The sequence below is a fragment of the Physeter macrocephalus genome, unplaced genomic scaffold (assembly GCF_002837175.3).
Source record: "Physeter macrocephalus isolate SW-GA unplaced genomic scaffold, ASM283717v5 random_76, whole genome shotgun sequence".
NCBI classification, from domain to species: domain Eukaryota; kingdom Metazoa; phylum Chordata; class Mammalia; order Artiodactyla; family Physeteridae; genus Physeter; species Physeter macrocephalus.
The window spans coordinates 120485-132172 of NW_021145362.1; the positions used below are offsets into that span (position 1 = coordinate 120485).

Consider the following 11688-nt stretch of genomic DNA (forward strand, 5'->3'; position numbering starts at 1 on the left):
GGGAGCAGAGGCATGGGTGCTGGCGGAGCAGGCAGGAGTGTCTTATCCACTCTTCCGGGTGGGCAGGGTCAGGACAGATGACCCACAGGCCACTGGAGACAGTGAGTCCAGAGTTCCAGGGAGTTGTCCAAGGGCACGCTGCAGCAGCGTGGCCCCAGGAAGCCAAAGCCTCCAGCCCGTCTTCCAGCAGGGGAGCAGGGGTTGACCTTTAGCTCAGGGTGGCCAGGAGGTCCTTCTGGAAGGGAGTCTAGGACAGCATCCTTTGGGAGGCCTAGATGGGCCTGTCCTCGGCTTCTGCCGCCTAAACATGGAGCCCTGTGTTCCCTTTAAGAGGGTGCCAAGGTTATTTATACCCAGGGCTTGCAGGCCGGCGGGTGGGGCAGGAACCCAGGAAGCCGGCCAGGCGCGGTGGCAGGAACGGGCTTACCTGCTTCCCGCCACCGGGGCTGCGCGGGGAGGAGCGGGGGGGAGGGGCCGCGCGCACAACCTGTGGATCTCCAGGCGGCCGGCGGACCCACACTCGCCGGGACCGAGGGGGGGCGCCCTTGGGGGGCCCGGAAGACGCGAAAGAGCGAGAAAACAAACTTGGAGAGAGGAGTGACCTGGGGGCCGTGGGCGGAGTCGCCAGCGGGGGAGGAGAGAGTGAGCAGCGGCGAGAGCGCGGCTGGCCCAGGAAGCGGAGAGCGCCGCCCACCCGCCCGGGGCGAGAGAGGCGCCGCGGGCCGAGGCAGGCTGCGCCGGGGGCTGCCGGTCCCTCGCCCCCACCGTGACCCCGCGGCCCCCAGCCCGCCCGCAAGATGATGAAGAGGCAGCTGCATCGCATGCGGCAGCTGGCGCACACGGGCAGCCTGGGACGGTGAGTGTCAGCCCCTTCCCTTCCAGTCCCATTCTCGCCCGGCGGGACCCTAGAGGAGGTGGGAGTTCGGGGGGAGACTGAGGACAGCTGGACAGCCACCTTCGGACCGGCCACCTCTTTTCCTCCCCTCTGAATGCCACCCCCCCTCTCCCAGCCAGAGCAGGAGGGGCAGGCGCTGGCCTTTGGGGGAAGGGGCACCCCTACCCCTGATTGGAGGGTGGGTGGAGGATCAAGGATGCTGGGTCTTCTCTGTCTCCATGAGCCCCTGAGTGGACGGTCCTCCGTGGCCTCACTTGTCCCCTCTGTACAAGGGGGACTGTTAACCATCTCTGGTTGCCTGCGGGGGAGGGACGGTCAGGGCCCCAGACCTCGGGGGAGCAGCAGAGATAGGGTCCTGGCAGCGATGGGAGGAGGGCCCGGCCGGACCCTGCCTGGCGCCTCTTCCCGCCGCCCTCCAGCCCAGAGGCGTCCTTGCTTCTCTGTCTTGCTTCTGCTTCTCTCAGCCTCAGGTGGAAACATCCCCACATTCCCACCACAGCCCCTGAGCTGGTGGTGTGGAGGGCGGAAATATGGGGAGCTCCCAGGGCCTGTCTTCTCTCCTCTTCCCCCTGCGCTGGGAGTGTCTCATTCTCTGGGCTCAGGGGAGGGGACTGGGTGTCCGCAGACCTGCTCTGGTCACACGCTGGCGCAGATGCCTCTATGAGCGTGGGCAGTCAGGCCACCTTGCTCTGAGCCTCAGTGTCCCCACGTGTCCCCGGGCAGGGTCCCAGGACCTGCCCACCACCACAGTCCAGAGTCCTTTGTGACCAACAGCCCAGGAGTCTGAGCTCGCACACTTCCTGTTCTTGGGGCAGCCCGGGCCTCCTCTCCCCAGGTCAGCAGAAGAGAGAGGCGCCCCCCAGTCCCCGCTTCGGTTTCGTCTGCCCTCTCTCAGGATACAGCCCTGGGTGGAGGAGGAAAAAGCCCGGTATCCTACTCCCGCCCCCATGGAATGTGTTCCGACTAAGATGAGGCAGGCAGGCCACCCAGGGCGGCCTGACTGGGAGGGGCACTGGAAGCATCGGGGGTTCGGGTGCCCTGTTTGCAGTGGGGGGGCAGGAGGAGGCGGGGGTTTCCGAACCTGGGCCAGCTCAGCAGAAGCTGTCTCCCCCTGCAGCACCCCGGAGACTGCCGAGTTCCTGGGGGAGGACCTGCAGCAGGTATGTGCCTGGGCCAGCAGAGGGTGGCAGGGCAGGCCCATGCAGGCTGTCAGCAGAGGGCCAGGCAGGGATGCCAGCTGGGGGCCCAAGTTGAGTCATTCCCACGCTGTTGGCAACGGGGTCCCCAGCAGGAGGGAAGAGAGAGGTAGTTCCTGCTCTGGGGGAGAACAGGACAGTGGGGCATGGGGGACAACAGCCCCCCACGATCCATAACCCCTGGACCCCCTCCCAGGTGGAGCAGCGACTGGAGCCGGCCAAGCGAGCAGCCCACAATGTCCACAAACGGCTGCAGGCCTGTCTGCAGGGCCAGAGCGGGGCAGACATGGACAAGCGGGTGGTGAGTGGGGGTCCCGGGGAGGAGGGGCCTGAGCAGGACACCTCTGTCCAGTGGGGCAGCGAGGTCGGGGCTGGGGTCTCCCCACTAGTCTGAGTCTCTGGCGCCAAGGGGGTGGAGACTGCTCTGTTCCAAGGCTCCTCCGGGACCCCACTCATGAGGTCCTGTTTCTTCCCCATCCCCTTCTTGACGCCACCCGCCTGCACCACCAATCTTCTGAGCCAAAGCCAGGCCTCCGACAGCACCTGAGCCTCTGTCTAATCAGCACCCAGAGCAGGTGCTCACAACTGGGCAGTCTGTGAGGGCTTCCTGAAAGAAGGGGTATTTGAGCTGATTTTGAGAGTTACTCACTGGCGTTAACCACCAGCCAGTATTTATGGACTGATTACTGCTAGTCTGTTACTAGGATATCTCCATGCACTGCCTCACTTAATGCTGAAGACAGCCTTAGAAGGAGGCTGCCCTTATTAGCACTGGGTACCGAGGAGGAAACGGAGACAGAGAGGTAAAGTGACCCACTCAAGGTCACACAGCTAGTAAGTGGCAAAGCTGAGATTCGAACTCTGGTCTCCCTGACCTAAGCTGGTGCTCTCTCCAACGCTAGGTAGGAATGTGGGGGGCAGACTTGTAACTGGGCAACAATTCCGTGTGGCCAGAGCAATAGGGAACCGTGGAGGGTTTTGAGCTCCGCAGGGGCTAGGTCAGCCACAGATGCCCTGCGGCAGGGGAGAGGGCCCACTCTGAGGTTGTGTTCCTGGCTCCTCTACCCTCCCTCTAACTGTGAACTGGGGCAAGCTCCATGCCCTCTGCTTTTAGTTTTCCATTCAGTGATGGGACTTGGTCCATCACTCCTTCCTGCCCAATCAAGTGGCTCCTGGGAGGGGGCAAGGGGGCCTCAGATGGGTGGGGGCTCTGTACATGGTTACGGGGAGCCGTCACCTCCGCTGTGCCTTGTCATTATCCTGCTTCTACCCTCACCTGTGTCCGTGGCCCTCCTGGGTTCCCGCCTCCCCTGTCCACACCCAGGGCCTTGGTGGGGATTCTGCCCCCAGGAGACCCGCCACGTGCTCAGGCAGGGGCGTGGAAGCAACCCAGTGGGCGAGCACACGCTCTCACGCTCACAGCCGGCCCTGCCCTTCCCTGCAGAAGAAGCTTCCCCTCATGGCTCTGTCCACCACGATGGCCGAGAGCTTCAAGGAGCTGGACCCCGATTCCAGCATAGGGTGAGCACGGGCAGGGACCTTGGCCCTCACCTGGAGATGCCAAGGAGGGATCTGGGTCAGGAGAGGGTCCCAGTCAGGGAGGGCATCCACGGTGGAAGGATGACCAGGCTGGGAACAGCGTCCAGGTCAGTGAGGGCGGCCAGGCCTGCGAGGGCGTTGGGCTCAGTGAAGACGAAGGAGAGATAGAAGAGACAGGGGGTGATGGGGAGGGAGGAGGCCCCCCTCCCCAGTCTCCCCAGAGGGGGTGAGGGGCTGTGGGAGCCCGGGCCCACTGGGTGCTGTGTCCACAGGAAGGCCTTGGAGATGAGCTGTGCCATTCAGAACCAGCTTGCCCGCATCCTGGCCGAGTCTGAGATGACCCTGGAGCGGGACGTCCTGCAGCCGCTCAACAGGCTGAGTGAGGTGACCCTGCCCCCAGCTTCCCCAGCCTCCAGCTCCCACCTCCGCAGCCCCCTGAACCCTTCCTGTGCCCGCCCCCAGGAGGAGCTGCCAGCCATCCTCAAGCACAAGAAAAGCCTGCAGAAGCTGGTGTCTGACTGGAACACACTCAAGAGCAGGTGGGAGCCACAGCCTCTAGGTGAGGTTCACGCCTACTTCAGCTACGGATGTGGCCACAGAGCTTCGAGGCCCTTCCCCCACTAGGAGGACGCTGCAGGGCCCACTGAGTACAGTGTGTGTCCCTGTGCACACGCCCGGTCCTCAGGAAGACATGTGGGGACAGTGCATGTGAGGGTGCCTCTGTGCACGTATGTGCATGTGCTTGTGCCAGCTGGGGTACCCAAAAGCCCGGGATAGCCATAAACAATCCAAGATCCCTGGATGGCGGGAGGGGCCCCACCCTCCACTCTGGAGGTGCGTGGCCCTGATCACCAAGCCCCCCACCAGGGCGGGCAGAGACCCAAGGCCGGTTCAGCTCTGGGATTTGCATCTATAAATTCCGGAATCCTATGTGGTCAGGCCTGTGGAGGGGCCCTTGGCTCTGGACATGCGATGGGGTCGGTAACCACCCCACCTTGGGATCATCCCCAGGCTCAGTCAGGCAGCTAAGAACTCAGGCAGTGGTCAGGGCCTGGGTGGCGGCCCAGGCTCTTACACCACCACAGCCAACAAGGTGGAGATGCTGAAGGAGGAGGAGGAGGAGCTGAAGAGGAAGGTGGAGCAGTGCAAGGTGAGGGGCACTTGGGGCTTCCCGGATGTGTGGTGGTGGCAGGGGTGGGTGCTGTCCCCATTTCTCAGATGACAAAACTGAAGCTCAGAGAGGTGACGTAACTTGCCCCAGGCCACATAGCTGGGAAGCAGCAGAGCCGGGATGTGAACCCAGGCTGTCAGGCTCCAAGGTCTGGGTACTTAGCCATTCCCTTGTAGCCACTTCTGTCTATACCATACGCATAACATCTGGGAGGGAGAGACGCCTGTTCACCGGAATCTCAGTGTGTTTGCCAAGTGAGTGAATGAATGAATGAATGAAGGGTGGGTGAACAAACGAGTGGTGAGTAACACAAGGCACTGTGCTGAGGATATAGGGACACAGAGAAGAGGACTAGAAGCTGTAAAAGCCCCTCAAGAGTTCAAAGGGGTCCCTGCGGGCTGGCCCCAGCAGCCAACCGTAAGCAGAGAGAGGAGAGCTGGTTGTGACCCTCCCCGTACAGCTTGGGCAAGTTGCTATCCCCTCCAGGCTTCCCCACTGGGCCCCAGCCTCGCTGGTATAAGCCCTCCCCTCTCTGTCCCCAAGGACGAGTACTTGGCCGATCTGTACCACTTTGCCACCAAGGAGGACACCTATGCCAACTACTTTATCCACGTGAGTCCAAGACCAGGCTCCTGCCACCCGGAGCTCAGGGGCCACTGAGACCCCCTGCGAGATGGTGGGAGGGAGGGAGGGGTCTGCGTTTGTGGCCCCTGGGGGAGGCTCGGCTTCCCTCACTTCCCCCGGGGGTGCTCCCTTGTCCCCATAGCTCATGGAGATTCAGGCCGATTACCATCGCAAGTCTCTGAGCTCGCTGGACACGGCCCTGGCTGAGCTGAGGGAGAACCACAGCCAAACAGGTGGGGACACAGGCAGGCCCCGACCCCCACCCCTGACCCCCACCCTGCTTGGGGCACGTTAAGAAGCTTGCACTCCGTCACCAAAGGCAGCGGGGAGCCAGGGATGAGTTCTGAGCAGGGGAGCGCTCAATTAGATTTGCGATGAAGAGATTGCTCCGGCTGCTGCTGCGTGGAGGATGGAATGAAGGGGCAGGACTGGAACCCAGTTAGGAGGCAGAAGGGAGGTGACGGTGGCCCGCACTGGGGTGGGGGCAGTGGAGGTGGGCGGATTCGAGAAGTGTTGGATGATTTCAGGATGTGTGGCATGGGTGGTCAGGAGGGAGGTGGTAGCCCCTTGAGAACGTCTGGGGATGCCCCGTCTGCCCCGACCTGGATGCTCAGAGGTGGGAGGACCCTGGGCCGCTGATCTGTCTCGTCCCTGCAGACCCCTCCCCCTCGATGATGGCCGCCCCCTTCTCCAGGGTGTATGGGGTGCCTCTGGGAACCCACCTGCAAGAGCTGGGCCGGGACATCGCCCTGCCCATCGAGGCCTGCGTCATGATGCTGCTTTCTGAGGGCATGAAGGAAGAGGTGGGGCTCACTGGGGTGGGTGGGCAAGGAGCACCAGGGCCCTCACTCGGTCCCACACCTCCCACACGCTGCCTGCGCTGGGACCTGTAATCTCACCATTAGCGCACAGGTGCCCGGAGAAGGTGTGGCCTCCCGCTGCTGAACTGATACCACCTCCCACTTAACGATGCTCACGTGGGCCGGGCGCTGTGCCATCAGCCCTTTGCGCTCCTTGTTCCATTGGATTATCCCAGTAACCCTTGGAGGGAGCCCTCATTGGCTCCATTCTGCGAGGGGGAGGCAGAGGCCAATGGGTAGACGTGCCCAGCAGGTGAGAAGGTGGCGGTGTAGCCGGAGACTCCACGTGAGTCACAGCCACACGCTGCCCTCATCCGTCCTTTGCACCTCGGTCGTGCTAGTGTATCGGCTGCTTTCCTGAGGACAGACCTTGAGGAGGTGGACCACACCCAGAGACAGACCTAGGCTTCAGGACAGTCCTGCTGGGCCTCCTACCTCCCTTTCACTCCTAACCAGACTCCTGTCTCCCCACGACTTTTCTGAGCTCCTCCCAGACTTCCCGTTTTGCTCAGAATCTTAGACCTTACGAGTCGAGAGGAACCACGAACACGGTGGTGTCCAATCTGCCCACCAGCCCAGTGGGGCCCCCGAGGCCTCCTCCAGGCCGTGAGTGGGCCAGGGCCTCCCAACCGGGGTGTCCTGCCCCGCCCACCCCTCCGTGATCCCCACCTGCCCCCTCTCGCACCTCAGGGCCTCTTCCGTCTGGCCGCCGGGGCCTCGGTGCTGAAGCGCCTCAAGCAGACAATGGCCTCGGACCCCTGCAGCCTGCAGGAGCTCTGCTCTGACCCCCACGCTGTGGCAGGTACCTGCTCGGAGGAGCCCCGGGTAGAGAGCCTTCCCCCCAGATCCCTTCCCTGAAGCTGCCTGAAATGATCCCATGATAGTTTGGCTTAAGGCCTGATAATCTGCCAAGAAGACATCATAGGAGTCCTTAACGTTGAGGTCCACGGTGAGCCCCCTGAGACGTGTGTATGTTTTTCTGCGGACAAGATCGCTAGGCTTCATCATTTTCTCACAAGGGCCTGTGGCCCAAAGAAATGATCAGACCTAGACACGTTAGCGTGAACAAGAGCTAAAGGTTCCCAACATGGAGAGAGCTGAGGACTGGGGGTAAAGTTGGGGGCTTGGGGGGCTGCATCTGAGCCCCCGCCCCCACTCCAGGTGCCCTCAAGTCCTACCTGCGGGAGCTGCCGGAGCCCCTGATGACCTTTGACCTCTATGACGACTGGATGAGGGCAGCCAGGTGAGGATGGGGGGGGCGGCTGCTGGGGAGGACGAGGCTGAAGAGGGGCCACCCAGGGCAGGCTCACCAGGTCTCTCCCCCGTCCACAGCCTGAAGGAGCCAGGAGCCCGGCTGGAGGCCCTCCAGGAGGTGTGCAGCCGCCTGCCCCGTGAGAACCTCAACAACCTCAGGTGAGCCCCCAGCCCACGCCCAGGCCTCCCCAAGCCAAGGCCCAGCTGCCACTTCAGGGCCGTGGGCTCGTGTCCTTGTCCTAAGCAGTATTTCTGAAAATACCACTTTGATGTATTAACTGTATTTTTTTATACTAGACATCGAACTGAACACATACCTTGAACCCTGAAGCCACACCACCCGCTTTAAATCCCACCTCCGCCACTCTGCGGTCCTAGGCTAGCAATTTAACTCTCTGTGCCTCAGCGCCCTCGTGTGGAAGGCTTGGAGTATAACAGTCCCTACTCTGTAGGGTGGCTGGGAGGTTCTCAACTTAGTGCCTGACACGTAGGTGGTGTTCAGTAGGTCAGCTAATGTAACTAGTAAAAACTTTCCTAAATGTCCTGTGTGGTGTCTTCGCCGCTCTTTGGCAGTCCCAGGCTGGAGAAGTCTCAGGTCTTGGGGGGCATCCATGGGTGTTCATGGCCCAAGATGCCCTGCCCCTGGTCCAAGTCCCCCTCCCACGCCCCAGGTACCTGATGAAGTTCCTGGCACGGCTGGCCGAGGAGCAGGAGGTGAACAAGATGACACCCAGCAACATCGCCATTGTCCTGGGGCCCAACCTGCTGTGGCCCCCTGAGAAAGAAGGGTGAGTGGCCACAGGTTGGGGGGAAGGTGGCAGTCCCTTCCCCCCCCACAACATCTGCTGCTTATTTTTCCCCTGGGCCTCAGTTTCCCCATCCTTGGAGTAGGTTGAGCAGCTCCAATTGTCAAGGCTGCTGTGAGGAGCAGCCAAAGGGATCATGGATCCCGTGGGGCTTTGGAGATAGGCATTCTGGGTAAAGGCAGTAATGGGGTGCTTGGTGGCCTGTTACGGGGAGCTGGGAGCCCAGAGGTCTGATTCTAGCGCCCCCCCTCAGCCCCCCACCTTCCAGAGATGGGCCTTAGGAAGTCACTCTGGACCTTCATTTCCTCATCTGTAAATTGGAGAGAAACTAGACAAACATTGAGGATTTTTGCTTTGGGAGTTAGATGAGATAATAAGCGGAGAAATGTTTTGTAAACTGTAAAGAGCTGTGATATGTGAGGGGTTGTTATTCACCTGATCCTTGTGTCCCCAGTGCCCAGCACAGGGCCAGAGAGTTGGGGTCGCTAGACTTTGCTAAATGATGACTCACTTTCACTCTCTTTTTGTCCCAGGGACCTGGCCCAGCTGGACGCAGCCTCCGTCTCATCCATTCAGGTGGTGGGCATGGTCGAGGCTCTGATACAGAATGCAGACACCCTCTTCCCTGGAGGTAAAGCTCCCGCCTTTGTGAACGTGTCCCTTTTTGTGCCTTCATCTGCCCAGCTTGGTGCCCTCCAGACTCAGCTGCAGTCCCTGGCAACCCTGCAAACTCACCACGAGGCCTGGAGGAAATGGCTTCTCCACTCTGAGCCTCAGTTTCTCATCTGTAAAATGGGGATGATGATGCCTGCTTCGTGGGATTGTTGTGAGGCCCACCTGGGAGTGGGAGGGCAAAACATGGTCCAGACAACATCAGGAGAAAGGGAAAGTGGTCCCGACACCGGCTGAGGAGGGGAGGCCTGCGGAAGCTCTGTAAGTTCAGATCTGCTCCCTTCTGTCTGCAGATATCAACTTCAGTGTGTCAGGCCTGTTCTCAGCGCCTGCACCCCAGGACAAGGTCAGCGACAGGCCGGCTTCTGAGGAGCTTCCATCGATTGCCACACCCACCCCGGCTGCTGTACCAGCTCCAGCTCCGGCCCCTGCCCCAGCCTCAGTGGCTCTCAAGGAAAGGTAAGGACTGACGGGTATGAATGGCCCCTGTCCTGGCCTTGAGATGCCCAGCCTGAGACACCATCTCTCAGGGTATCCAGTAGCATTTTAGGAAATATAATTACTATATTTTCATCCCAGACACCAGGTTTCCCAGTTTGGAGTGGGTAGGATAGAGACCTCAGAGGCATATTCTTATCAACATCTGATGTGTTCCCTTCTGTGTTATATGGCTCTTCACTGAGCACCTACTATGCGCCAGGCGCTGTTTCAGACCCTGGAGATTTAGGGAACTAGGGAACTGATCATTTTGGAATGTGTAAGTTCTGCACCTTCCAGTCTTCTCTTTGATCCTTTAAATCGGAAGGTTTAACATGGTGCCATGTTGCCTCCGTAGCCAGCGGGTATTGATCAGTTATCACAGACTGCTGGGGCCCAAACCATGAATTTCCTCAGGTGGGCAAGACAGACAAGTGCTGCCCTTAGAGCTCGCATTCCAGGGAGTGGGGAGACAGAATCAACCAGAACACTGATGAAGGCACAGTATAATGTCAGGCGGTGATGTGTGCTACGAAGGACAGTAGAGCAGGGTCGGGGGGTCGAGTAGGGAACAGGAGTCAGGCAAGGGGGGCTCAGGAAAGGCCTCCCCAAGGAGTAGCCAATGGAGCAGAGCCAGGAATGAGCCCTGGCCTCCTCCCCTGCTTCTCGTCCGTTCTCTGGCTTCCAGTGGCCAGAACATCCCGTAAAGATCACATGGAGGCTGAGAGCTGAGATACAGGGGAGGCCCTGCTTTCTACCCCACATCTTGGTCACATGAGGGACCTCAGACACTGTCGCGGTGTCACACAGCAGCCAGGGCTCAGTGGATACAAACTCTGGCCCATGCCAGAAGCATCTTATCAGATCCCAGGCCCAGCCACAAAGTGGTGGAGAGCAACTCCTGGGAGGACCCAAACTCAGCCTGTTGGCTGGGAGTCTCCCCAGGATTCCAGGAGTCCTCTGGGAGATGGCCAAGGCTGACCCTGACCCTCTCCTTCCCTCGCAGGGCAGAGTCTGAGGCACCCCCCAGACCAGCCTCCCCCAAGGTCAGTAGGAGCTCCCTGGAGGCAGCCGCCCCGGCAGAGGACATGGCTCGGAGGAGTGAGTTGGCTGTAGGAGGAGAAGGGGGGCAGAGGGTGGGCAGGGAAAGGGGGCGGGCAATCCCAGACTGTCCCATGTTTTCAGACAGCCAGGGGAGACCAGGAATCCAGGTGGCTAAGGGCCCAGGTTTGCTGCCGGCCACTCTGGGTTCGGATTCCAGCTCTGTGACCTTGGGCAGGTGACTTCACCTGTCTGTGCCTCAGCTTCCTCCTCTGTGTAATGGGACAATAACTGCACCTGCCTTGTAGGGCTGTTTGGAGAATTAAATGGTGCTGCCTGGTCCATACCCAGCACACAGTAAATGCTCGATAAAGGTCAGCGATTGAGTGTTGGGGGCGGTGGAGTTCAGTCCCTCAAGAAGACCAGGGATCACAGAGTGAAGAGGGAGGATGGGGTCTTCAAAAGACAGCGAAGGAGGGCGGTGGCGGTGGTGGTGGTTTGGTAGCCTCCTTCTGAGCCCCTTTGGTGCAGTCACCTGTTCAGGTGGCCTAAAGCCAGGCAGGTGAGAAGGCCGAGGGTTCAGGTGGAGAGTCGGCCAGGGTAACTAGGACACTTGGGACAGCCAGCCCAGGAGGCTCTAGAGTTTTCCACCTGGATGGGAGTAGATGGAGCAGCATCAGGAGCCTCTGGACCAGCAGGAGCTGGCAGGTCGCACAGGGATCTTCTTACAGGAGGGGGCTTCTAGCCACCTTTCCCGGATGGGGTGCAAGCAGGATGTTTGCTCACTGGAGCGCAAGTCAAAGGACGGTCACAGCATCACCTGCGCTGGTCCTCACGTCAGCCCTGGGAGGTCAAGGCTGTCATCTTTTTTTTTTTTTTTTTGCGGTACGCGGGCCTCTCACTGTTGTGGCCTCTCCCGCCGCGGGGCACAGGCTACGGACGCGCAGGCTCAGCGGCCATGGCTCACGGGCCCGGCCGCTCCGCGGCATGTGGGATCTTCCCAGACCGGGGCACGAACCCGCGTCCCCTGCATCGGCAGGCGGACTCTCAACCACTGCGCCACCAGGGAAGCCCAAGGCTGTCATCTTATCTCACCGATGAAGAAACTGGGGCTCCCGGGGGCAAGTGATTTGCCCAGGTCCTCCAGTGGGTG

At 60.6% G+C, this 11688-nt stretch overlaps 1 protein-coding gene across 1 annotated transcript; it reads left to right on the forward strand.

Moving 5' to 3' along the window:
* Positions 1-509: 509 nt before the first annotated feature.
* Positions 510-10595, forward strand: SH3BP1 (SH3 domain binding protein 1; the record flags this gene model as incomplete). The annotated part of the gene is made up of 17 exons (XM_028483820.2): positions 510-856; positions 2013-2055; positions 2288-2392; positions 3536-3612; positions 3903-4014; positions 4093-4169; positions 4642-4780; positions 5345-5413; positions 5568-5658; positions 6083-6228; positions 6976-7087; positions 7447-7528; positions 7618-7698; positions 8211-8327; positions 8879-8976; positions 9311-9476; positions 10501-10595. Coding segments are annotated over exons 1-17 (1669 nt in total), but the record flags the coding sequence as incomplete, so codon positions are not given.
* Positions 10596-11688: the final 1093 nt, after the last annotated feature.